General features: G+C 37.2%; 1 protein-coding gene across 1 annotated transcript in view; it reads left to right on the top strand.

Annotated features, from left to right (window-relative positions):
* fgd (faciogenital dysplasia) overlaps positions 1 to 26,748 on the top strand; it is a 163,457-nt gene that overhangs the window by 114,166 nt on the left and 22,543 nt on the right. The window contains exons 4-8 of the mRNA XM_061902948.1: positions 2,078 to 2,600; positions 2,679 to 2,768; positions 12,639 to 12,775; positions 17,969 to 18,125; positions 23,896 to 24,034. Of these exons, the coding sequence (XP_061758932.1) occupies positions 2,078 to 2,600; positions 2,679 to 2,768; positions 12,639 to 12,775; positions 17,969 to 18,125; positions 23,896 to 24,034 (1,046 nt within the window). The remainder of the gene's footprint in view (positions 1 to 2,077; positions 2,601 to 2,678; positions 2,769 to 12,638; positions 12,776 to 17,968; positions 18,126 to 23,895; positions 24,035 to 26,748) is intronic.

Genomic DNA, 26,748 nt, shown 5'->3' with positions numbered 1-26,748 from the left:
ATGATCAACAAAGATGACATTTGATTTATTATAAGTTAGCTTCAGAATAAAAAAGTTATTAAAAAGAATAAGAGACTTATTATACTCTAAAAATGTTGGTCTTACTTAAAAATGCACACATTTAGTTGTATTCAGTGTTAAAAAATATGATATGGCTCTCACAGAAATACATTTTGAAATATTTGCCTTATATGGCTCTCTCAGCCAAAAAGGTTCCCGACCCCTGCAATAGAGTGTATTATTAGTGTGTACTGTGTACTATTAGTGGGCGTGTTGCTTGTGATCTACTAAGACTGTACAATTAAAAAGTGATGCATACCGCCTTATTTAAAGGAGTATTTTGCATGTACCATAAAGGCCATCGCCATGGAGATGCTCATTTACCGCACATTTATTTTCTCATGATGTTTTGTTACGCTTTCAAACTTTGAATCGTTAGGTCCCCAAAGACTCACACGCTCGTTAGCATGAACTATATGCATGCTGACCAATAAACATGTAAATGTTGACTTTACGGACATGAGAGCAGGCACTACAAAGACAAGATATTTGATGTTCAAACTCATAAACTTTGTTTTTTTTGTGTGAATAATAATCACCTTAGAATTTCATGGCTGAAACACGTGCCAAAGTAGTTTGGAAAGGGCATGTTACCACTGTGTTACATCACCTTTTCTTTTAACAACACTCAATAAACGTTTGGGAACTGAGGAAACTGATTGTTGAAGCTTTGAAAGTGGAATTCTTTCCCATTCTTGTTTTATGTAGCGCTTCAGTCATTCAACAGTCCGGGGTCTCCGCTGTTATATTTTACGCGTCATAATGCGCCACACATTTTCCATGGGAGACAGGTCTGGACTGCAGGCGGGCCAGGAAAGTACCCGCACTCTTTTTTTACGAAGCCACGCTGTTGTAACACTTGTCTTGCTGAAATAAGCAGGGGCGTCCATGATAACGTTACTTGGATGACAACATATGTTGTTCCAAAACCTGTATGGACCATTCAGCATTAATGGTGCCTTCACAGATGTGTAAGTTACCAATACCTTGGGCACTAATGCACCCCCATACCATCACAGATGTTGGCTTTTGAACTTTGCGCCTTTAACAATCCGAATGGTTATTTTTCTCTTTGTTCTGGAGGACACCGCGTCCTCTGTTTCCAAATAGAATTTGAAATGTGGACTTGTCAGACCACAGAACACCTTTCCACTTTGCATCAGTCCATCTTAGCCGGCGGCGTTTCAGGATATTGTTGATAAATGGGTTTGACTTTGCATAGTAGAGTTTTAACTTGCACTTACAGACATAGCGACCAATTGTAGTTACTGACAGTGGTTTTATGAAGTGTTCCTGAGCCCATGTAGCGATATCCTTTACACACTGATAACGGTTTTTGATCTGAGGGATCAAAAAACCCTAATATCATCGCTTACGTGCAGTGATTTCTCCAGATTCACTGAACTTTTTGAGGATTTTATGGACCGTAGATGGTAAAATCCCTAAATTCCTTGCAATAGCTCGTTGAGAAATGTTGTTCTGAAACTGTTTGACAATTTGCTTACAAAGTGGTGACCCTCACCCCATCCTTGTTTGTGAATTACGTAGCATTTCATGGAAGCTGCTTTTATACCCAATCATGGCACCCACCTGTTCCCAATTAGCCTGCACACCTGTGGGACGTTCCATATAAGTGTTTGATGAGCATTCCTCAACTTTATCAGTATTTATTGCCACCTTTCTCAATTTATTTGTCAGGTGTTGCTGGCATCAAATTCTAAAGTTAGTGATTATTTGCAAAAAAAAAAAAATTTTTTATCAGTTTGAACATCAAATATGTTGTTTTTGTAGCATATTCAACTGAATATGGGTTGAAAATGATTTGTATTCCGTTTATATTTACATTTAACACAATTTCCCAACTCATATGGAAACGGGGTTTGTAAAACAATGCTCATATAAGTGCGTCCGTCAGTCGGTGACATCACAAATAGAATAAAAGGACGTTTATGATTTGATGCTTTGACATTTATTTTGTCGGGGCTTGGCTTCCTTTCTTCTTCCTCTCGGCCCCCAGGGTGCCCATCTTGGGGGTGGTCCCCCGCTCCCAGCTGCACCTGAGTCTTAGGATGGACCCTGCGTCCGACGCCACTCCCTGCTGTGAGCAGGACGTGGTTGAAGACAAACTCCCAGCATGCATCTCCGCAGACCTGGCGTCCGTGCACGGCGACGCCCCCGACGATACCCCGCCGGATGTGGAGGTGGACATCACGCACGGTTGCCTTGACGACGACGCCTCGCCCCGGGAACTCTCGGACCGTCCCGACTCTTCGGAGCAGATGAAGATTCCCAACCGGGACAGCGGCATCGACAGTCCGTCGTGCGCCGCGGAAGGGGAGGCCTTCCCCAACGAGGACGCCATTGACGAGGAGGAGCGTTACGACAGCGTGACGGAAACGGAGAGCGTGTCCTGTTGCGTCGCCCCGGGCAACAAGCGCGACTCCACGCAGGACGAGGACAGCGACCTGGACGAGGGCAGCGGCGGAGAGGCGGGCTCGCTCTCGGAGGCGCCGGCCGGGTATCTGGCGGATGCGCACAAAGTGAGTACCTCCAAACAGGAAATGGTTTTAATGCACGCCATATTTGTATTAACGTACGTGTGTGTGTGTGTGTGTCAGTGCTCCGAGGCCCAGAGGCTGCTGAACATCGCCAAAGAACTCCTGCACACTGAAGAGGCGTACGTGAAAAGGCTCAACCTCCTGGACCAGGTGACGTGTTCATATCCATTGTTGGCGGCGCCATCTTGTCGTTCCAATCTGCCCGAGTGTGCCGAGGTCTTAGCGGGTGAGATCAGGACAGATCCGAATTAAGGAGGTCCTCCGTGATCCGCCGGACGGCAGCATTGTGTGTCAGCATGATTGGTGTGTGACCACACTTTCCTTTCCATCCATCCATTTTCTATCGCTTATTCCCTTTTGGGGTCGCGGGGGGCGCCTATCTCAGCTACAATCGGGCGGAAGGCGGGGTACACCCTGGACAAGTCGCCACCTCATCGCAGCACACTTTCCTTTGAACGCCTCAAAGTCAAGCCCAGTGATGCTTTAGTGTGGATGAATATAAAAAATAATAACAATAATATTATAATTCTAATAATAATACTAATAGTATTAATAATGATAGTAATAATAATAATTATTATAATAATATGAATAATAATGACAAAATACTACTACTACTAATAATAACAACAAGAGTAGTAATTATAATGATAATAATAATAATTATAATGAAACAATAATATTAATAGAATTCAAATGATTAAAGGGGAACATTATCACAATTTCAAAAGGGTTAAAAACAATAAAAATCAGTTCCCAGTGGCTAGTTGTATTTTTTGAATTTTTTTTCAAAATTTTACCGGTCCCCAGAATATCCCTAAAAAAAGCTTTAAAGTGCTTGATTTTCGCTATTTGCGATGCGACTATCCATTTCCCTGTGACGTCATACAGTGCTGCCAATGTAAACAAACAACGGCGAATACCACAGCAAGATATAGCGACATTAGCTCGGATTCAGACTTGGATTTCAGCGGCTTAAGCGATTCAACAGATTACGCATGTATTGAAACGGATGGTTGGAGTATGAAAGTATTGAAGAAGAAACTGAAGCTATCGAGCGAATAGCTATTGACGCTATTCATAGCCATAGCATGGCCGAATAGCTGCGTTAGCATCGCCGGTAAAATGTGCGGAGCAAACGATCAGGACTTTCGCATCGCGTGACACTGGAGCAAGTTAAATCCTTCGATTGGTAAGTGTTTGTTTCGCATTAAATGTGGGTGGAAGTAAACGTAATATTGTTGCAATTGCATCTGCAGGTTATCCATACATCTCTGTGCCATGTCTGCTTTAGCACCGCCGGTAAATAGCATGTTAGCATCGATTAGCATAGCATGTTAGCATCGATTAGCTGGCAGTCAACATCAACAAAACTCACCTTTGTGAATTCGTTGACTTTATAGTTGCCAATGCATCTGCAGGTTATCCATACATCTCTGTGCCATGTCTGTCTTAGCACCGCCGGTAAATAGCATGTTAGCGTCGATTAGCGTAGCATGTTAGCATCGACTAGCTGGCAGTCACGTCGCAACCAAATATGTCTGATTAGCACATAAGTCAACATCAACAAAACTCACCTTTGTGATTTCGTTTAATTTATCGTTGCAAATGTTATCCATACATCTCTGTGCCATGTCTGTCATCGCCGGTAAAATGTGGAGACACTCCAGCACATTCAATGGGGGTCTGGCGGCAGACACTTTCGCATCTTCGGGCCAGTGGTGCAACTTGAATCCCTCCCTGTTAGTGTTGTTACACCCTCCGACAACACACCGACGAGGCATGATGTCTCCAAGGTTCCAAAAAATAGTCGAAAAAACTGAAAATAACAGAGCTGAGACCCGGTGTTTGTAATGTGTTGGAAATGAAAATAGCGGCTGTATTACCTCGGAGACGTCACGTTCTGATGTCATCGCAATAAGAGCGATAAACAGAAAGGCGTTTAATTTGCCAAAATTCACCCATTTAGAGTTCGGAAATCGGTTAAAAAAATATATGGTCTTTTTTCTGCGCCATCAAGATATATATTGACGCTTACATAGGTCTGGTGATAATGTTCCCCTTTAATAACAACAACCCATCCATCTGTCACGTTGGAACCGAGGAGCAAGACAGGCAGGACTTGCAGGTAGGAGCTTGGTTTAATGCAGAAATAAAATAACACTGATACAAACAGACCAAAGAAAAGGCGTGCCGAACGCACGGGGAGCTAGGCTAACACTTAGCAACGAGAAAACAGAGTCCAAAAGGTGGCGTGCCGTGCGCACGAGAAGCTACAAAGATACAAAAGATTAGAAAATGCCAACGTGAGTGTTGCATGCAGCAAACAACGGATAGAACGACATCAGACAGAACTGATGTCGAAGGCAGGCTTAAATACTAAGGCAATAATCAAAACACAGGTGTGCGTAAAGACAAGAGCAGGTGGAACAAATGTGAAACTATGGCAACAAGACAAGGAAGAGCCAAACTAGGGACCGGAACAGTCCAAAAATCATCCATCCATCTTCTTCCGCTTATCCGAGGTCGGGTCGCGGGGGCAACAGCCTAAGCAGGGAAACCCAGACTTCGCTCTCCCCAGCCACTTCGTCTCGCTCTTCCCGGGGGATCCCGAGGCGTTCCCAGGATAAGTCTTCCCAACGTGTCCTGGGTCTTCCCTGTGGCCTTCTACCGGTTGGACCTGCCCTAAACACCTCCCTTGGGAGGCGTTCGGGTGGCATCCTGACCTGATGCCCGAACCACCTCATCTGGCTGCTCTCGATGTGAAGGAGCAGCGGCTTCACTTTGAGTTCCTCCCGGATGGCAGAGCTCCTCACCCTATCTCTAAGGGAGAGACCCGCCACACGGCGGAGGAAACTCATTTCGGCCGCTTGTACCCGTGATCTTATTCTTTCAGTCATGACCCAAAGATCATGACCATAGGTGAGGATGGGAACGTAGATCGACCGGTAAATTGAGAGCTTTGCCTTCCGGCTCAGCTCCTTCTTCACCACAACGGATCGGTACAACGTCCGCATTAATGAAGACGCCGCACCGATCCGCCTGTCGATCTCACGATCCACTCTTCCCCCACTCGTGAACAAGACTCCTAGGTACTTGAACTCCTCCACTTGGGGCAGGGTCTCCTCCCCAACCCGGAGATGGCATTCCACCCTTTTCCGGGCGAGAACCATGGACTCGGACTTTGAGGTGCTGAATCTCATTCTGGTCACTTCACACTCGGCTGTGAACCGATCCAGCAAGAGCTGAAGATCCCGGTCAGATGAAGCCATCAGGACCACATCATCTGCAAAAAGCAGAGACCTAATCCCGCGGTCACCAAACCGTAACCCCTCAACGCCTTGACTGCGCCTAGAAATTCTGTAAAATAATCAGGAAACACAAAAAGGACTCAAAAACCAAAACAATGTATGATCTGGGCGGCGGATCATAACACCATCCATCCATTTTTTCTACCGCTTGTCCCTTTTGGGGTGGCAGGGGGTGCTGGAGCCTATCTCGGCTACAATACCAATATTTTAATTATAAAAATAATGATTAAATAGTGAAGTGAAGTGAAGTATATTTACATAGCGCTTTTCTCAAAGTGACTCAAAGCGCTTTACATAGTGAAACCCAATATCAAATTTTTACATTTAAACCAGTGTGGGTGGCACTGGGAGCAGGTGGGTAAAGTGTCTTGCCCAAAGACACAACGGCAGCGACTAGGATGGTGCAAGCGGGGATCGAACCTGCAACCCTCAAGTTGCTGGCACGGCCGCTCTACCAACCGAGCTATAGTAATAATTATAAGCACAATAATAATGATTAGAAAATATAATAACAATAATGAAATAATAATAATAACAATAATGATCATAATTATAATGATAAAATGATAACAATAATAATAAAATAACAATAATGATTATAAAAATAATTATAAAATAGTAATAATAATACTAGCGTTCATAATAATAATAATAAAAATAAAAACAATAATAATTATAATAATAATGATAATGCATTGCTTTCGGTGTCCCTAGGGGGCGGGGGTTGCCCACATATGCGGTCCTCTCCAAGGTTTCTCATAGTCACTGTCACCGACGTCCCACTGGGGTGAGTTTTTCCTTGCCCGTGTGGGGGCTCTGTACCGAGGATGTCGTCGTGGTTTGTGCAGCCCTTTGAGACACTTTTGATTTTGGGCTATATAAATAAACATTGATTGATTGATTGATAATGATAAAAGAATGATTATAATAATAGTAGTAATGATAATAATCATTATTATTATAGTAATACTATAATAATAATGATTATTATACAATACAGTAATAATAGTAATAATGATAATATTGTTAATATTGATAACAATGATAATTATTAATAATGATTTTAATAACTAAAAATAATAACATTAATATTATAAAAAACATAATAAAATAGTAATGCTATGAATATGAATATAATTCTAATAATATTAATGATAATAACATTACATTCATATCGTGTGTGCAGAAGAACAATACTCTTGTTTGGAAAATGACATCCAGACTTGTTCAACAAGGTTCACTTTGTATTTATCCATCCATCCATCATCTTCTGCTTATCCGAGGTCGGGTCGCGGGGGCAACAGCCTAAGCAGGGAAACCCAGACTTCCCTCTCCCCAGCCACTTCGTCTAGCTCTTCCCGGCGGATCCCGAGGCGTTCCCAGGCCAGCCGGGAGACATAGTCTTCCCAACGTGTCCTGGGTCTTCCCCGTGGCCTCCTACCGGTTGGACGTGCCCTAAACACTTCCCTAGGGAGGCGTTCGGGTGGCATCCTGACCAGATGCCTGAACCACCTCATCTGGCTCCTCTCGATGTGAAGGAGCAGCGGCTTTACTTTGAGTTCTTCCCGGATGGCAGAGCTTCTCACCCTATCTCTAAGGGAGAGACCCGCCACACGGCGGAGGAAACTCATTTCGGCCGCTTGTACCCGTGATCTTATTCTTTCAGTCATGACCCAAAGCTCATGACCATAGGTGAGGATGGGAACGTAGATCGACCGGTAAATTGAGAGCTTTGCCTTCCAACTCAGCTCCTTCTTCACCACAACGGATCGGTACAACGTCCGCATTACTGAAGACGCCGCACCGATCCGCCTGTCGATCTCACAATCCACTCTTCCCTCACTCGTGAACAAGTCTCCTAGGTACTTGAACTCCTCCACTTTGTATTTAATATACTTTATTTGTGTTAGTGATGAACGCTTAAGTCCTTATTCATCCACACTCACGTCGTACAAGTTTAATTGGTTCCGTGACGCAGCTCCGACTCTGCAGAACTCACGTGTTGCTCAATGAAATGAATTAAAATCGAAATAGAAGTCAAGACATCACGATTTCAACATGTAAAATGTATTTTACAAGTAAAAACACATTTTTAGATAATAAATATTGTATAAAGAAATACAATGGAATGTAGTAAAAACAAGTTTCATGAAGTAATGCAATAATTATGGAAAAGTGGACTTCTACAATATCTCCTTCCAGCTGCTTCTCTGTCAAACACACCACCAGCAGCTTCCCCATATTTTCATGGATAAATGTTTAAATGGTATTTTAACATCATTGGCTGGCGTTATCGACTCCTTCTTCTTCAGTACAGTGCAGACTAGCAGTGCTACGCTCCAACTGCTTCACCAAGTAAGCTCGCTACACCCTCTGTCATCTTTTTGATGATTTATTTTGTTAATTCCATGAATATCGTGCACTTTTCTGCTCGGCTTTATCCTTCACACTCACTTTCTTCACAAGCATGCTTGGAAAAACAAAGTGGTGTCCATCTCAAGCTAGAAGCTAATGCTAGGTATAATCTAATGCAAGCAAGCAAAAGTGGAAGTTTCGGTGTGACATTCACCACGCCAACTAGTGGTGAGGAGGCTCATCACACACGTTCTTTGGACCGAAAAAAAAACTTACCGTATTTCCTTGAATTGCCGCCGGGGCGCTAATTAATTTAAAACCTCTTCTCACTCCTGCGCTTACCAAAGGCATGCGGTAAAAGTAAGCATGCGCTAATTATTTTAAAACCTCTTCTCACTCCGGCACTTACCAAAGGTATGCAGTAAAAATATGAGTGTGATGTACGCTTGGACCTTAAGTCCTACTGAATAGCTCTAAATCTTCTTCCTTTTATGCGATTTCAAATTACCGGTATTGAAATCAGCCTCCTCCATTTTGAAAATGATAACAGGGGAAGTGTCACTTGTGACGTCACGACTTTGACCAGGCGGTAATACTAAGCATGCGCTAATTATTTTGGGAAGCGAGTTTGACCCGGCAGTAATTCAAAGTAGGCGCATATTATTTATGACTACAAAAACAAACTAAGAACAAAAAGACTTGCACAAAGGCACTAAAGACAAAACGAACAGAAAGCGCTAGCATGTAAGCTAGGGACATAAACAAAGGAAGGAATAGCGTGGAAGCTAACAAGTATCAAAAGTCTTTGCCATAATGCGGGACGAGCGACGTCACCTGTTGCATGGAAGCAAATGAGAATCCAAGACCGAATGAAAAACAAGGGCCGGCTTAACTAGAAGGGATAATCAAAAAGCAGGTCCGTGTGAAAAACAAACGGCAGGTGACACAAATACGTAACTATGGCTACGGAAACAAAACAAGAAGTGCCACCAGGAACTAAGGAAGTCGAATACTAAACAGATGTGATACAAAACAGAAGAAAAACCAGAATATGCCATGATCCGAACGGCGGATCATGACAGGGTCCTGGTGTCCCGATGTTGCAGTTTTACTTTCCCTGTCACCGAGCGACGGTTCATCTCTTGCCGCGGTCACGCCACAGTCATGTGACATTGATTGCTTTCCATGGAAATGTTAGTGTGGACCCATTACCGCGCCTCTGGCCATGACAACAAAAGTCTGTCAAAGTAATTAGTCGAAGCAGACGCCGTCCACTTGTGAGCCTAAACTGGAGGTTATCATGTCATGTCTGTTCATGTTTTTGTTTTAGTTATGTTCTGTTTTGCTTAAGACTCCATTGTTTCTAGTTTTTGCACCTCCTTGTTCGTCTTATTACCAGGCCAACTCATTAGTTTTCACCCTTTCCTCATGTCACGCCCCTGTCCTCATGTCTCACCTGTTTTCACTAATCACCACAGTATTATTTAAGCCTGTCTGTTTCTGTTGTTCATTCTGGCAACATCCCCTCCTGCACCCATGTTATCCATACTGCTTTTTCTCATTCCCTTGTCTCAGTCACAGTAAGTTTTTTCTATTCATGCCATTTTGCAAGTGTTTTTTTTTTAATGTTCACAGTTTTGTTTCATAGCCAAGTTTTGTACTTCCGCCCTCGTGCGCGCCTTTTGTTTATTCCTTTTATGAGTAAAATAAAAGATGTCTTTACCTTCACGCCGTTTCCACTCCATTCGCTTAGCACCTCGAGAAAACAATCTGTTCAAGTCCCAGTGGTGACAGAGGTTAGCATGTCAAGATAGCATTAGCAAACATAGCTCAGTGCTTGATTAAAATATGTAAGCAATCATGATTAATCCAAATTCAAAAGTCTGACTAATCTGATTAAGAAAATAGAAACAACTCACAGCACTTATACTACTACTAATAATAACAGTAATAATGATGAAATTCTAATGATGATTTATATAAAATTTGTTAGCATTTTTTCAGTAAAATATAAATAAATAACAATCATAAATATAAATCAACAGCAAGTCGTTGAGGAGGTCCAACAATATTTTTGGGAGTGGCCTATAAAACGTTCTAACGATGAAACAAAGAGATAAGAACGTTAATATTGTGGTTTATGATCGTCTACGTCTACGTCCTGGTCCTCGCGTCGGGAAGTGTGACGACATGAAACATGACGATGCAAGACGGAATCATCTAAATCTGTTCATCTAAATCTTTAAAAGTCATCATCTTGTAAAAAAAAAAATATATTTTTTAAGCTAAATAAAGACAGGAATTTTCTTTAGTGCATGTAAACTCTGCTGAGTGTGTGTTTCTGACGTTAGCTGAGCTCCAGTAATAACAATAATTATAATCATTATAATAACAATAATAATAATGGATAGATCGTTAGTACTTTATAGATTCCTTCAGGAGAGTTCCCTCAGGAAAATTAAAACAACAATAATAACAACACTAATAATACTAATAATAATATTAATAATTAAAATAATAATGATAATAATAATAATAAAAACAATACTAATAATAATATTAATAATAGCAATAATAATATTGTGAATTGTGAATTATATTTATATAGCGCTTTTCTCAAGTGACTCAAAGCGTTTTACATAGTGAAACCCAATATCTAAGTTACATTTAAACCAGTGTGGGTGGCACTGGGAGCAGGTGGGTAAAGTGTCTTGCCCAAGGACACAACGGCAGTAACTAGGATGGCACAAGCGGGAATCGAACCTGCAACCCTCAAGTTACTGGCATGGCCACTCTACCAACCGAGCTATGCCTCATAATAGTACTATGAGTAATAATAACAATAATAATAGTAATAATAACAACAATAATATTAGTAATAATGATAGCAATAATTATCATAATACTATCATTAATAATAATACTAATAGTAACAATAGTAAAAAAATAATAATAATGATGTTAATAATAATAATAATAATAATAACAATACTACTACGACGACTACTAATAATAAAAACAATAATAACAAAATTGCAATTATAGTAACAATAATAACAATAATAATAATAACAACACTAATATTAATACTAGTATTATTAATCATAATAATAATAACAACAATACTAATAGTAATATCAATGATAACAATAATATTAGTACTATAAATAATACTAGTAATAAAAATAGGAATAATAACAATAAGTGTTCATTAATAATAATAGTATTAGTAACAATAATAATAAAATCAATAAAAATAATAATGATAATAATAATAATAAGAAGAATAAAAATACTACTATGACTACTGCTAATAATAAAAACAATAAAAAAAATCTCAATTATAGTAACAATAGTAACAATAATAATAATAATAACAATACTAATAATAATAATAGTATTATTATTATTAATAATAATAAAATCACTAATAATAATATCAATAATACAATAATAATAGTACTATAAATAATAATAGTAATACAAATAGGAGTAATAACAATAATACCAACAATAATATTAATAATAATAACAATAATTATCATAGTACTATTATTAACAATGATATTAATAATCACAATAATAATAAAATCAATAATAACAATAATAATAATAATATTAACAATCATAATAATAAAAACAATAATACTAGTCATAATAACAGCAATAATAATACTACTACTATTAATAATAAAAACAAGAATAGTACTATTAATATTACTACTACTACTACTAATAATAATATTGATAATAATATTAAAGAATAAAATCTAGTTTAAGGCCACACAAAAGCTGTCTGTAATTATTGTTGGACCAGCCAGGACACCTCATGTGTGCTAATATTATAGTTTATAGATTAGACCATGAATAGTTTATTTTATTTTATTATTTTATTGTCAGTAACAAACTGCTGCTAATCAACATGCTGATTAATTGATTGATTGGTCGATTGATTTATTGATTGATTTCCTTCAATTTATGCAATCATGTCCCAGAAATTATTTGCATCCACATTTCTTTAGATTCATGGTTCTCAAATGTTCCACCTGAAAAGACACTTGTCTCTCCAAGTACCAACATTATGACCAGCATTAAAATACAGTGGCGTAGTAGGCCTAAGTCTTCATTAAGTACCACCATAGTGACCAACATTAAGATACAGTGACGCAATAGGCCTAAGTCTTCATTAAAAGCAAGGCAGATATCTAAAGTGTATTAGATGTTTTGGTTACTGTAACATCACACACAGTTTGAACAGTCACACTGTGTTTGAATGTTTCATGAAGTGATTATTTGGCGTACCACTTGATGCTTTGTGGAACAGTCACGTTACGGTTGTGTTTTTGTTCTGCAGGAGTTTTGCACTAAGCTGACAGAAGCTGGAATCCCTCAGGACGTGATTACGGGAATCTTCTCCAACATCTCCTCCATCTACTGCTTCCACCACAAGTTCCTGCTGCCCGAGCTCAAGACACGCATCACTGGAGAATGGTGTGCAAGGAACCTTCTACATACAACTTTAGCATGTAGAACAGCAGGGGACCATCATGCAAAGAACAGTGAACAGCAAGGAACCTTGTACATACAACTTAGCATATACAGCCGCGAGGAACCTTCATGTATAGAACAGTGGACAGCAAGGAACCCTTCTACGTACAACTTAGCACATAGCACAGCAAAGAACCTTCATGTATAGAACAATGAACAGAAAGAGCCCTTTTACATACAACTTAGCACATAGAACAGCAAGAAACCTCCATGTATAAAATAGTGAACAGCAAGGAACCCTTCTATGCACAACTTAGCACATAGGACAGTAAGGAACCTTCAAGAACCCTTCTACATACAACTTAGCCCATAGTACAGCAAGGAACCTTCATGCATAGAACAGTGAACAGCAAGAAACCTTCTACATACAACTTAGTTCATACAACAGCAAGGAACTTTCATGTATAGAACAGTGAACAGCAAGGAATCCTTATACATACAACTTAGCACATAGAACAGCAAGTAATCATCATGCATAGAACAGTGAACAGCAAGGAACCTTTCTATAAGACTTAGCACATACAATTGCAAGGAACCTTCATGTATAGAACAGTGAACAACAAGGAACTCTTTTACACACAACTTAGCACATACAACAGCAAGTAACATCCATGTGTAGAACACAGTGAACAGCAAGGAGCCTTCATGCATAGAACATAAAACAACAATGAACCTTCATGCATTGAACATAAAACAACAAGGAACCTTCATGCATTGAACAATGAACCGCAAGGAACCTTTTACATACAACTTAGCACATTGAAAAACAAGGAACCTTCCTGCATAGGACATTGAACAGCAAGGAACCTCCTATATTAGACTTAGCACGTAGAAAACAAGGAACCACCATACATAGAACAGTGAACAGCAAAGAACCCTCTACATGCAACTTAGCACGTAGAACAGCAAGGAACCTTCATGCATAGCACAGTGAACCGCAGGGAACCCTTCTACATACAACTTAGCAGATACATCAGCAAGGAACCTTCATGCATAGAACAGTGAACACCAAGGAACCCTTCTACATAAAACTAAGCACATACAACAGCAGGGAACTTCCATGCATAGAACATTGAACAGCAGGGAACATTTTACTTACAACTTAGCACAAATAACAGCAAGGAACTTTTATGCATAGAACAAAGACAGCAAGGAACCATCATGCATAAAACATATTGCGCAAGGAACCTTCTACATACAACTTAGCACATACAACAGCAAGGAACATTAATGCATAGAACAGTGTGAACAGCAAGGTACATTCATGCATAAAACATACAACAACAAGGAACCTTCTACATACAACTTAGCACATACAACAGCAAGGAACATGTATGCATAGAACCGTGAACAGCAAGGAACATTCATGCATAGAACATACAGCAACAAGGAGCCTTGATGCATTGAACATTGAACAGCAAGGAACCTTCTAAATACAACTTAGCACACAGTACTGCAAGGAACCTCCTACATACAACTTAGCGCATAAAACAGCAAGGAACCTTCATGCGTAGCACATTGAACAGCAAGGAACCTTCTGCATACAACCTAGCACGTAGACCAGCAAGGAACCTGCATGCATAGTGCATTGAACAGCAAGGAACTATCTACATACAACTTAGGACATAAGACCGCAAGGAACCCTCATGCATAGAATATTGAACAGCAAGGAAAACCTTCTAGGAAAACATAGGACATACTACAGCAAGGAACTATTATACATAGCACAGCAAGGGACCATCATGCTTAGAACAGCAAAAAAACATCAGATATAGAACATACAAGCACAAGGAACCTTCATGCATAGAACATTAAAAACAGCAAGTAACCCCCTACATTCATTTTAGGACATAAAACAGCAAGGAACCATCATTCATAGAACATTGAACAGCAAGAAACCATCCGACAAAAAACAGCAGGGAACCTTCATGTGTAGAAAAGAAAAGAAAAAATGCACCTCTATGTGTAGGACATACAAGAACAAAGAACCTTCATGCATAGAACATAGAACAGCAAGGAACCTTCCTGCATAGCACATAATAAAGCAACAAAACCATCATGCATATAATTTAGCCGCACAAGGAACCTTCATACGTAGACAATAAAACCGCAAGAAAGCATCATGCATAGAACATAGTACAGCAAGGAACCATCATGCATAAAATAGAGGACAGCAAGGAATCATAATGCATAGGACATAGAACAGCAAGTACCCATCACACAAATAACAGTGAATATCAAGGAACCATCAAGCATAAACAAAGGACAGCAAGGAACCATCATGCATAGAACGTAAGATCAGCAAGGAACCTTCATGCAAAGAACATAGAACAGGAAGGTACATAGACAACAGAACCACAAGGACCCATCATACATAAAACATAGGAGCAAGGTACCTTTGTGCATAGGACATTGCACATCAAGGAACTATCATACATAGAACAGTGATCAGCAAGGAACCTTCATGAATAGAACAACAATGAACCATCATGCATAGAACAAAAACAGCAAGGCAGTTCCATGCATAGAACAGCAAGGAACCATCATGCACAGGACATAGTACAGTAAGGAACCATCAAACATAGAACAGCAAGAAACCATCATGCATAAAACATAGTACAGCAAGAAAACCATCATGCATAGAACATAAAACAGCAAGGAACCATCAAACAGAGAATAGCAAGGAACCATCAACCAGAGAATAGCAAGGAACCATCATGCATAGAGGATAGTACAGCAAGGACCATCATGCATAAAACATAGACAAGCAAGGAACCATCATGCACAGACCATAGCACAGCAAGGAACCATCATGCATAGAATATTGAACAGCAAGGAACCATCATGCAAAGGACATAGACAGCAAGGGACCATCAAACATAGAACAGCAAGGGGCCATCAAACATTGAACAGAAAGGAACCATCATGCATAAAACATAGACTAGCAAATACCTATCATGCATAGAACATTAAACAGCAAGGAACCATCCTGCATAGACCATCCTGCATAGAACATAGCACAGCAAGGGACTATCAAACATTGAACTTAAAGGAACCATCATTCATAAAACATAGAACAGCAAGGAACTATCATGCATAGGACATAAAACAGCAAGGAACCATCATACATAGAACATAGTACAGCAAGGAACCGTCATGCATAAAACGTAGAACAGCAAGGAACCATCAGACATAGACAGCAGGGAACCATCATGCATAGAACATAGACAGCAAGGAACCATCAAACATAGACAGCAAGGCACCATCATGCATAAAACAAAGAACAGTAAGGAACCATCAGAAATAGAACAGTAAGGAACCTACTTGCATAGGACATAGGCAGCAAGGGACCATCAAACATTGAACAGAAAGGAACCATCATGCATAAAACATACACCAGCAAAGACCTATCATGCATAGAACATTAAACAGCAAGGAACCATCCTGCATAGACCATCCTGCATAGAACATAGCACAGCAAGGGACTATCAAACATTGAACCTAAAGGAACCATCATTCATAAAACATAGAACAGCAAGGAACTATCATGCATAGGACATAAAACAGCAAGGAACCATCATACATAGAACATAGTACAGCAAGGAACCGTCATGCATAAAATGTAGTACAGCAAGGAACCATCAGACATAGACAGCAGGGAACCATCATGCATAGAACATAGAGGCAAGGAACCATCAAACATAGACAGCAAGGCACCATCATGCATACAACAAAGAACAGTAAGGAACCATCAGAAATAGAACAGTAAGGAACCTACTTGCATAGAACATAGGCAGCAAGGGACCATCAAACATTGAACAGCAAGGAACTATCATGCATAGAACATAAAACAGCTAGGAACCAGCATACATAGAGCAGCAAGGAACCTTCTACATACATCTTAGACATAGTACTGCAAAGAACCATCATGCATAGAACATAGAACAGCAAGGACCCATCATGTATAGAACATAGGCAGCAAGGAACCATCTAACATGTAACAGCAAGGAACCATCATGCATGGAACATAGACAGCAAGGAACCATCAAACATGTAACAGCAAGTAACTATCATGCATAAAACAGCAAGCAACCATCAAACATAGAACAGCAAGGAACTATTATACATAGAACATAGTACAGCAAGGAACCATCATGCATAGGACATAAAACAGCAAGGAACCATCATACATAGAACATAGTACAGCAAGGAACCGTCATGCATAAAATGTAGTACAGCAAGGAACCATCAGACATAGACAGCAGGGAACCATCATGCATAGAACATAGAGGCAAGGAACCATCAAACATAGACAGCAAGGCACCATCATGCATACAACAAAGAACAGTAAGGAACCATCAGAAATAGAACAGTAAGGAACCTACTTGCATAGAACATAGGCAGCAAGGAACCATCATGCATAGAACATAGGCAGCAAGGGACCATCAAACATTGAACAGCAAGGAACTATCATGCATAGAACATAAAACAGCTAGGAACCAGCATACATAGAACAGCAAGGAACCTTCTACATACATCTTAGACATAGTACTGCAAAGAACCATCATGCATAGAACATAGAACAGCAAGGACCCATCATGTATAGAACATAGGCAGCAAGGAACCATCTAACATGTAACAGCAAGGAACCATCATGCATGGAACATAGACAGCAAGGAACCATCAAACATGTAACAGCAAGTAACTATCATGCATAAAACAGCAAGCAACCATCAAACATAGAACAGCAAGGAACTATTATACATAGAACATAGTACAGCAAGGAACCATCATGCATAGAACATAGGACATCAAGGGACCATCATGCTTAGAACATAGGACATCAAGGGACCATCATGCTTAGAACATAGGACAGCAAGAAACCTTCTACATACAACTTAGGACATAGAAAGGCAAGGAACATTCATGCAAAGAACATAAAAAAAGCAAGGACATAGAACATAGACCAGCAAAGCACCTTCATGCATAGATTTATGTGGTTCTTTAAAATGATTTCTTATTCTTAAGAGACTGAACTCTTTTCCCAGTTGTTTTATCTCATCTAGTGTCTTTTTCTTACACAACTTGTCCTTGTTAAAATGTCTCCTTTTTTTTATTTTGAAAAACCCAAAACAGGAAGTCCAACCCTCGTATCGGCGACATCCTGCAGAAACTTGCACCCTTCATGAAAATGTACGGCGAGTACGTGAAGAACTTTGACCGAGCGATGGACCTTGTCAACACCTGGACTCAGCGCTCCTCCCAGTTCAAGAGTGTTGTGCAGAACATACAGGTAAGTGTTCTTTTGTCTACAAAAATATTTTAAAATTGGCTAAAATGCTAGTTTAAAACGTTAGCATGCTAACAAGGAAGCAGTTAGCATACTTACAAGATGGCACAAAATAAATACATCCTTCATGTTTAGGTTTTTACCAACAAAATGAGCTAAAATGCTAATTGAAAATGTTAGCATGCTAGCAACGAAGCAGTTAGCATACTTACAAGATGGCACAAAATAAATACATCCTTGATGTATAGGTTTATATTAACAACATGAGCTAAATTGCTAATTTAAAAACATTAGCATGCTAACAACAAAGCAGTTAGCATACTTACAAGATGGCACAAAATAAATACATCCTTGATGTTTAGGTTTATATCAATACCATGAGCTAAAATGCTAATTTAAAAGCGTTAGCATGCTAACAAAGAAGCAGTTAGCATACTTACAAGATGGCACAAAATAAAGACATCCTTGATGTCTAGGTTTATATCAACAAAATGAGCTAAAATGCTCATCCAAAATGTTACCATGCTAACAACGAAGCAGTTAGCATACTTACAAGATGGCACAAAATAAATAAATCCTTGATGTTTAGGTTTATATTAACAAAATGAGCTAAAATGCTAATTGAAAATGTTAGCATGCTAACAAAGAAGCAGTTAGCATACTTACAAGATGGCACAAAATAAATACATCCTTCATGTTTAGGTTTTTACCAACAAAATGAGCTAAAATGCTAATTGAAAATGTTAGCATGCTAACAACGAAGCAGTTAGCATACTTACAAGATGGCACAAAATAAATACATCCTTGATGTATAGGTTTATATTAACAACATGAGCTAAATTGCTAATTTGAAAACATTAGCATGCTAACAACAAAGCAGTTAGCATACTTACAAGATGGCACAAAATAAATACATCCTTGATGTTTACGTTTATATCAATACCATGAGCTAAAATGCTGATTTAAAAGCGTAAGCATGCTAACAAAGAAGCAGTTAGCATACTTACAAGATGGCACAAAATAAAGACATCCTTGATGTCTAGGTTTATATCAACAAAATGAGCTAAAATGCTCATCCAAAATGTTACCATGCTAACAACGAAGCAGTTAGCATACTTACAAGATGGCACAAAATAAATAAATCCTTGATGTTTAGGTTTATATTAACAAAATGAGCTAAAATACTAATTTAAAAACGTTAGCATGCTAACAACGAAGCAGTTAGCATACTTACAAGATGGCACAAAATAAATACATCCTTGATGTTTAGGTTTGTATCAATACCATGAGCTAAAATGCTAATTGAAAATGTTAGCATGTTAGCAAGAAAGCAGTTAGCATACTTACAAGATGGCACAAAATAAATACATCCTTGATGTTTAGGTTTATATCAATAACATGAGCTAAAATGCTAACTGAAAATCGTTAGCATGCTAACAAAGAAGCAGTTAGCATACTTACAAGGTGGCACAAAATAAATACATCCTTGATTTGTAGGTTTTATACCAACAAAATGAGCTAAAGTGCTAATTGAAAATGTTAGCGTGCTAACAACAAAACAGTTAGCATACTTACAAAATGGCACAAAATAAATACATCCTTGATGTTTAGGTTTATATCAATACCATGAGCTAAAATGCTAATTGAAAATGTTAGCATGTTAGCAAGAAAGCAGTTAGCATACTTACAAGATGGCACAAAATAAATACATCCTTGATGTTTAGGTTTATACCAACAAAATGAGATAAAATGCTTATTGAAAATGTTAGCATGCTAACAAGAAAGCAGTTAGCATACTTACAAGATGGCACAAAATAAATACATCCTTGATGTTTAGGTTTATATTAACAACATGAGCTAAATGCTAATTTAAAAATGTTAGCATGCTAACAACAAAGCAGTTAGCATACTTACAAGATGGCACAAAATAAATACATCCTTGATGTTTAGGTTTAAATCAATACCATGAGCTAAAATGCTTATTGAAAATGTTGGCATGCTAACAAAGAAGCAGTTAGCATACTTACAAGATGGCACAAAATAAATACATCTTTAATGTTTAGGTTTTAACCAACAACATGGGAAACGTTAGCATACATCAAGAAGGCGCCAAGTATTAAAATACATGATTTTTACATTTTAAATGTAGCTACAAAATTTAAATGCAATGTTAGAATTCTAGAAAAGAAGCAATTAGCATACATAAAAAATGGCACAAAGTACAAAAAAATATGTTTTATACGCTGCTACAAAAATACAAATGCTAGTAATTAGCAAAAAAAAAAAGTATTAGCATGCTCGAAATTAATCAGCTAGCATACTTACAAGATGGCCCAAAGTACAAAAAAATATGGTAAAATATGATTTTTTGGTTTACACCAATACAATTAGCCAAAATGCATGTATAAACATTAGCATGCTAACAAGGACGCAGTTAGCACACTTACAAGACGACACAAAATAAATGCAATTTTGATTTAAAGGTGTATGCCAACAACATTAACTAAAATATTAGCAAAAAAACATGGGAACAGTTAGCATACTTTAAAGATGATAGTAAGTATCAAAATACATGATTCATAAGTAATGACATTCAAAATGATCTACAATGCGAGTAAAAACTGTTAGCATACCAATGTTAGCATGCTAATATAGGTTTGAACGTAGCTACATAATTCGCTAAAATCCTGGAATAAACTGTTATCATACCAATGTTAGCATGCTAACCTGGGAAAAGTTAGCATAGTTGCAAGATAGCGCCAAGCAAAAAAAAAAAAATTATTTTTATGTTTAAAAGTCGCTACAAAGTTAGCTGAAATGCAAGTATAAAGTGGTAGCATAACACCGTTAGCATGCTAACATGGGGAACGTTAGACTACTGCAAGACGGCACCAAGATTAAAAATACATGATTTTTGGATAAGCGGTGAAAAATGGATGGATGGATGGATTTTTACATTTAAACATATAAAATGAGCTACAATGCTAGTGTAAACTGTTAGCATACCACTGTTAGTATGCTAACATTCTTTAAATATACAAAATGAGCTATCATGCTAGTAGTTAACAAACCAATGTTAGCATGCTAACATGAGAAAAAAAATACCATATTTGCAAGATGGCGCCAAGCTTAAAAATAAATTATTTTTACATTCAAACATAAAAAAAATAGCTATTAACTGTTACCATACCACTGTTAGGGCACCGAGATGAAAAATACATGATTTTTACGTTTTAACATACAAAATGATCTACCAGGCTAGTAGTATAAACTGTTAGCATACCTATGCTAGCATGCTAACATGAAAAAAAAAACATATTTGCAAGATGGCGCCAAGATTAAAATTACATGATTTCTACACTTAAACATGTAAAATGAGCAACAATGCTAGTGTAAACTGTTAGCATACCACTGTTAGCATGCTAACATGGGGAATGTTAGTATACTTTAAGATGGCACCAAGATTAAAAATACATGATTTTTACCTTTTAAACATACAAAATGAGCTACCATGCTAGTAGTATAAACTGTTAACAAACCAATGTTAGCATGCTAACATGAGAAAAAAAATAGCATATTTGCAAGATGGCGCCAAGCTTAAAAATAAATTATTTTTACATTCAAACATAAAAAAATTGCTATAAACTGTTACCATACCACTGTTAGGGCACCAAGATTAATAATACATGATTTTTACGTCTTAGCATACAAAATGAGTTACCAGGCTAGTAGTATAAACTCTTTGCATACCTATGTTAGCATGCTAACATGAAAGAAAAAGCATATTTGCAAGATGGTGCCAAGATTAAAATTACATGATTTTTACATTTTAACATGTAAAATTAGCGACAATGCTAGTATAAACTGTTAGCATACAACTGTTAGCATGCTAACATGGGGAATGTTAGTATACTTTAAGATGGCACCAGAATTAAAAATACATGATTTTTACCTTTTAAACATTCGAAAAATTAGCCACCATGCTAGTAGTATAAACTTTTAACAAACCAATGTTAGCATTTTAACATGAAAAAAAAAATTGCATATTTGCAAAATGGTGCCAAGCTTAAAAATAAATTATGTTTACATTTAAACATAAAAAAATTAGCTGTAAACTGTTACCATACCACTGTTAGGGCACCGAGATTAAAATACATGATTTTTACGTTTTAACATACAAAATGAGCTACCAGGCTAGTAGTATAAACTATTAGCATACCTATGTTAGCATGCTAACATGAAAAAAAAACATATTTTCAAGATGGCGCCGAGATTAAAATTACATGATTTTAACATGTAAAATTAGCAACAATGCTAGTATAAACTGTTAGCATACCACTGTTAGCATGCTAACATGGGGAATGTTAGTATACTTTAAGATGGCACCAAGATTAAAAATACATGATTTTAAACATACGAAGAATTAGCCACCATGCTAGTAGTATAAACTTTTAACAAACCAATGTTAGCATTTTAACATGAAAAAAAAAAATTGCATATTTGCAAGATGGCGCCAAGCTTAAAAATAAATTATGTTTACATTTAGACATAAAAAAATTAGCTGTAAACTGTTACCATACCACTGTTAAGGCACCGAGATTAAAAATACATGATTTTTACGTTTTAACATACAAAATGAGCTACCAGGCTAGTAGTATAAACTGTTAGCATAGCTATGTTAGCATGCTAACATGAAAAAAAAACATATTTTCAAAATGGCGCCAAGATTAAAATTACATGATTTTTACATTTTAACATGTAAAATTAGCGACAATGCTAGTATAAACTGTTAGCATACCACTGTTAGCATGCTAACATGGGGAATGTTAGTATACTTTAAGATGGCACCAGGATTAAAAATACATGATTTTTACCTTTTAAACATTCAAAAAATTAGCCACCATGCTAGTAGTATAAACTTTTAACAAACCAATGTTAGCATTTTAACATGAAAAAAAAAATTGCATATTTGCAAAATGGTGCCAAGCTTAAAAATAAATTATGTTTACATTTAAACATAAAAAAATTAGCTGTAAACTGTTACCATACCACTGTTAGGGCACCGAGATTAAAATACATGATTTTTACGTTTTAACATACAAAATGAGCTACCAGGCTAGTAGTATAAACTATTAGCATACCTATGTTAGCATGCTAACATGAAAAAAAAACATATTTTCAAGATGGCGCCGAGATTAAAATTACATGATTTTAACATGTAAAATTAGCAACAATGCTAGTATAAACTGTTAGCATACCACTGTTAGCATGCTAACATGGGGAATGTTAGTATACTTTAAGATGGCACCAAGATTAAAAATACACGATTTTAAACATACGAAAAATTTGCCACCATGCTAGTAGTATAAACTTTTAACAAACCAATGTTAGCATTTTAACATGAAAAAAAAAATTGCATATTTGCAAGATGGCGCCAAGCTTAAAAATAAATTATGTTTACATTTAGACATAAAAAAATTTGCTATAAACTGTTACCATACCACTGTTTGCGCACCGAGATTAAAAATACATGATTTTTACGTCTTAACATGCAAAATGAGCTACCAGGCTAGTAGTATAAACTGTTAGCATACCTATGTTAGCGTGCTAACATGAGTAAAAAGCATATTTGCAAGATGGCGCCAAGATTAAAATTACATGATTTTTACATTTTAACATAAAAAAATGAGCTACAATGCTAGTATAAACTGCTAGCATGCCAATGTTAGCATGCTAACGTGGTAAAATTATTTTCGTCCTGGAATGCAAACAGAAAGAGGACGTGTGTGGGAACCTGACCTTGCAGCACCACATGCTAGAACCGGTCCAGAGGATCCCGCGTTACGAACTCTTGCTGAAAGACTACCTGAAGAAGCTGCCGGACGACGCCCTCGACCGCAAAGACACGGAAAGTAAGAAGGACAACACACTTTCCAACTTTAACTTTCACTTTCACTTTCTCATGAAATCATGGAACAAACTGATTTGGTTTGTGCAGGTTATCCCTGCCTCTTAAAGGGGAACTGCACTATTTTTTTGAACATTTTCTTTATATGTAGTATCTAGTAAGATTCATAACAACATGTCTTATTTACATATTTTCGTCATTTTAAGTACTAATTTCGCAGACCTATCACAACGCTCACTTCCCCTTCAACGACAACAACACTAATAATCATGCCAGATTTGATGAGAGGCTATTTCTCTCCACAAAGTTGTGTTGCTTAAATGTGTATCACATTGTTGAGTTGTTTGTGTTGTTTACATGTGTATCATGTTGTTGTGTTGTTTATATTTGTATCATGTTGTTGTGTTGTTTACATTTGTATCATGTTGTTGTGTTACCAAGTTGTGTTGTTTATATTTGTATCATGTTGTGTTGTTTACATTTGTATCATATTGTTGTGATGTTTACATTTGTATCATGTTGTTGTGTTACCAAGTTGTGTTGTGTACATTTGTGTCATGTTGTTGTGCTACCAAGTTTTGCTGTTTACGTTTGTATCAAGATGTTGTGTTACCAAGTTGTGTAGTTTACATTTGTATCATGTTGTTGTGTTGTTTACATTTGAACATGTTGTTGTAATACCAAGTTGTGTTGATTACATTTGTATCATGTTGTTTGCATTTGTACCATGTTGTTGTGTTACCAAGTTGTGTTGTTTGCATTTGTACCATGTTGTTGTGTTACCAAGTTGTGTTGTTTACATTTGCATCATGTTGTGTTTCCAAATTGTGTTGTTTACATTTTGTATCATGTTTTTTTCTTTCCAAGTTGTGTTTTTTTTACGTTTGTATCATGTTTTTATGTTACCAAGTCGTGTTGTTTACATTTCTATTATGTTGTTGTGTTGTTTACATTTGTACCATGTTGTTGTGTTACCAAGTTGTGTTGTTTACATTTGTATCATGTTGTTGTTTTACCAAGTTGTTGTTTACATTTGTGTCATGTTGTTGTGTTACCAAGTTGTGCTGTTTACAAATGTATCATGTTGTTTTGTTACCAAGTTGCGTTGTTTACATTTGTATCATGTTGTTGTGTTACCAAGTTGTGCTTTTTACATTTGTATCGCGTTGTTGTGTTACCAAGTTGTGTTGTTTACATTTGATTTATGTTGTTTGCATTTGTACTATGTTGTTGTGTTACCAAGTTGTTTTGTTTACATTTGCGCCATGTTGTTGTGTTTCCAAATTGTGTTGTTTACATTTGTATCATGTTGTTTTCTTTTGAAATGTAGTTTTTTACATTTGTATCATGTTGTTGTGTTACCAAGTTGTGTTGTTTACATTTATATGATGTTGTTGTGTTGTTTACATTTGTACCATGTTGTTGTGTTACCAAGTTGTGTTGTCTGCATTTGTATCATTTTTTTGTGTTACTAAGTTGTTGTGTACATTAGTGTCATGTTGTTCTGTTCCCAAGTTGTGTTGTTTACAAATGTATCATTTTGTTTTGTTACCAAGTTGTGTTGTCTACATTTGTATCATGTTGTGCTGTTACCAAGTTGAGCTTTTTACATTTGTATCACGTTTTTGTGTTACCGAGTTGTGTTGTTTACATTTGTATCATGTTGTTGTGTCCTTTACATTTGTACCATGTTGTTGTGTTACCAAGTTGTGTTTTTTACATGTGTGTTATGTTGTTGTGTTTCCAAAGTATGTTGTTTACATTAGTATCAAGTTGTTGTGTTACCAAGTTGTGTCGTTTACATTTGTATCATGTTGTTGTGTTGTTTACATTTGTATCACGTTATGTTACCAAGTTGTGTTGTTTACATTTGTGTTCTGTTGTTGTGTTACCAAGTTGTGTTGTTTACATTTGTAGCATGTTGTTGTGTTACCAAGTTGTGTTGTTTACATTTGTATCATGTTGTTGTGTTGTTTATAGGTGTATAACATTGTTGTGTTACCAAGTTGTGTTGTTTACATTTGCATCATGTTGTTGTGTTTCCAAATTATGTTGTTTACATTTGTATCATGTTGTTTTCTTTCCAAGTTGTGTTTTTTACATCTGTATCATGTTGGTGTGTTGCCAAGTTGTGTTGTTTACATTTCTATGATGTTGTTGTGTTGTTTATATTTGTACCATGTTGTTGTGTTACCAAGTTGTGTTGTTTACATTTGAATCATGTTGTCGTTTTACCAAATTGTTGTTTACATTAATTTCATGTTGTGCTGTTATCAAGTTGTGTTGTTTACAAATGTATAATGCTGTCTTGTTACCGAGTTGTGTTGTTTACGTTTGTATCATGTTGTTGTGTTACTAAGTTGAGCTTTTTACATTTGTATCACGTTTTTGTGTTACCAAGTTGTGTTGTTTACATTTGTATCATGTTGTTGGGTCTTTTACCTTTGTGCCATGTTTTTGTGTTACCAAGTTGTGTTGTTTACACGTGTGTCATGTTTTTGTGTTTCCAAAGTATGCTGTTTCCATTTGTATCAAGTTGTTGTGTTACCAAGTTGTGTTGTTTACATTTGTATCATGTTGTTGTGTTGTTTACATTTATATCACGTTGTTGTGTTACCAAGTTGTGTTGTTTACATTTGTGTCCTCTTGTTGTGTTACCAAGTTGTGTCGTTTACATTTGTATCATGTTGTTGTGTTTCTAAGTTGTATTGTTTACAA

The sequence above is a fragment of the Nerophis ophidion genome, linkage group LG06 (assembly GCF_033978795.1).
Source record: "Nerophis ophidion isolate RoL-2023_Sa linkage group LG06, RoL_Noph_v1.0, whole genome shotgun sequence".
NCBI classification, from domain to species: Eukaryota; Metazoa; Chordata; class Actinopteri; order Syngnathiformes; family Syngnathidae; genus Nerophis; species Nerophis ophidion.
Note: the sequence above shows the minus strand (reverse complement) of the source record. Positions and strands in the feature narration are given on the sequence as shown.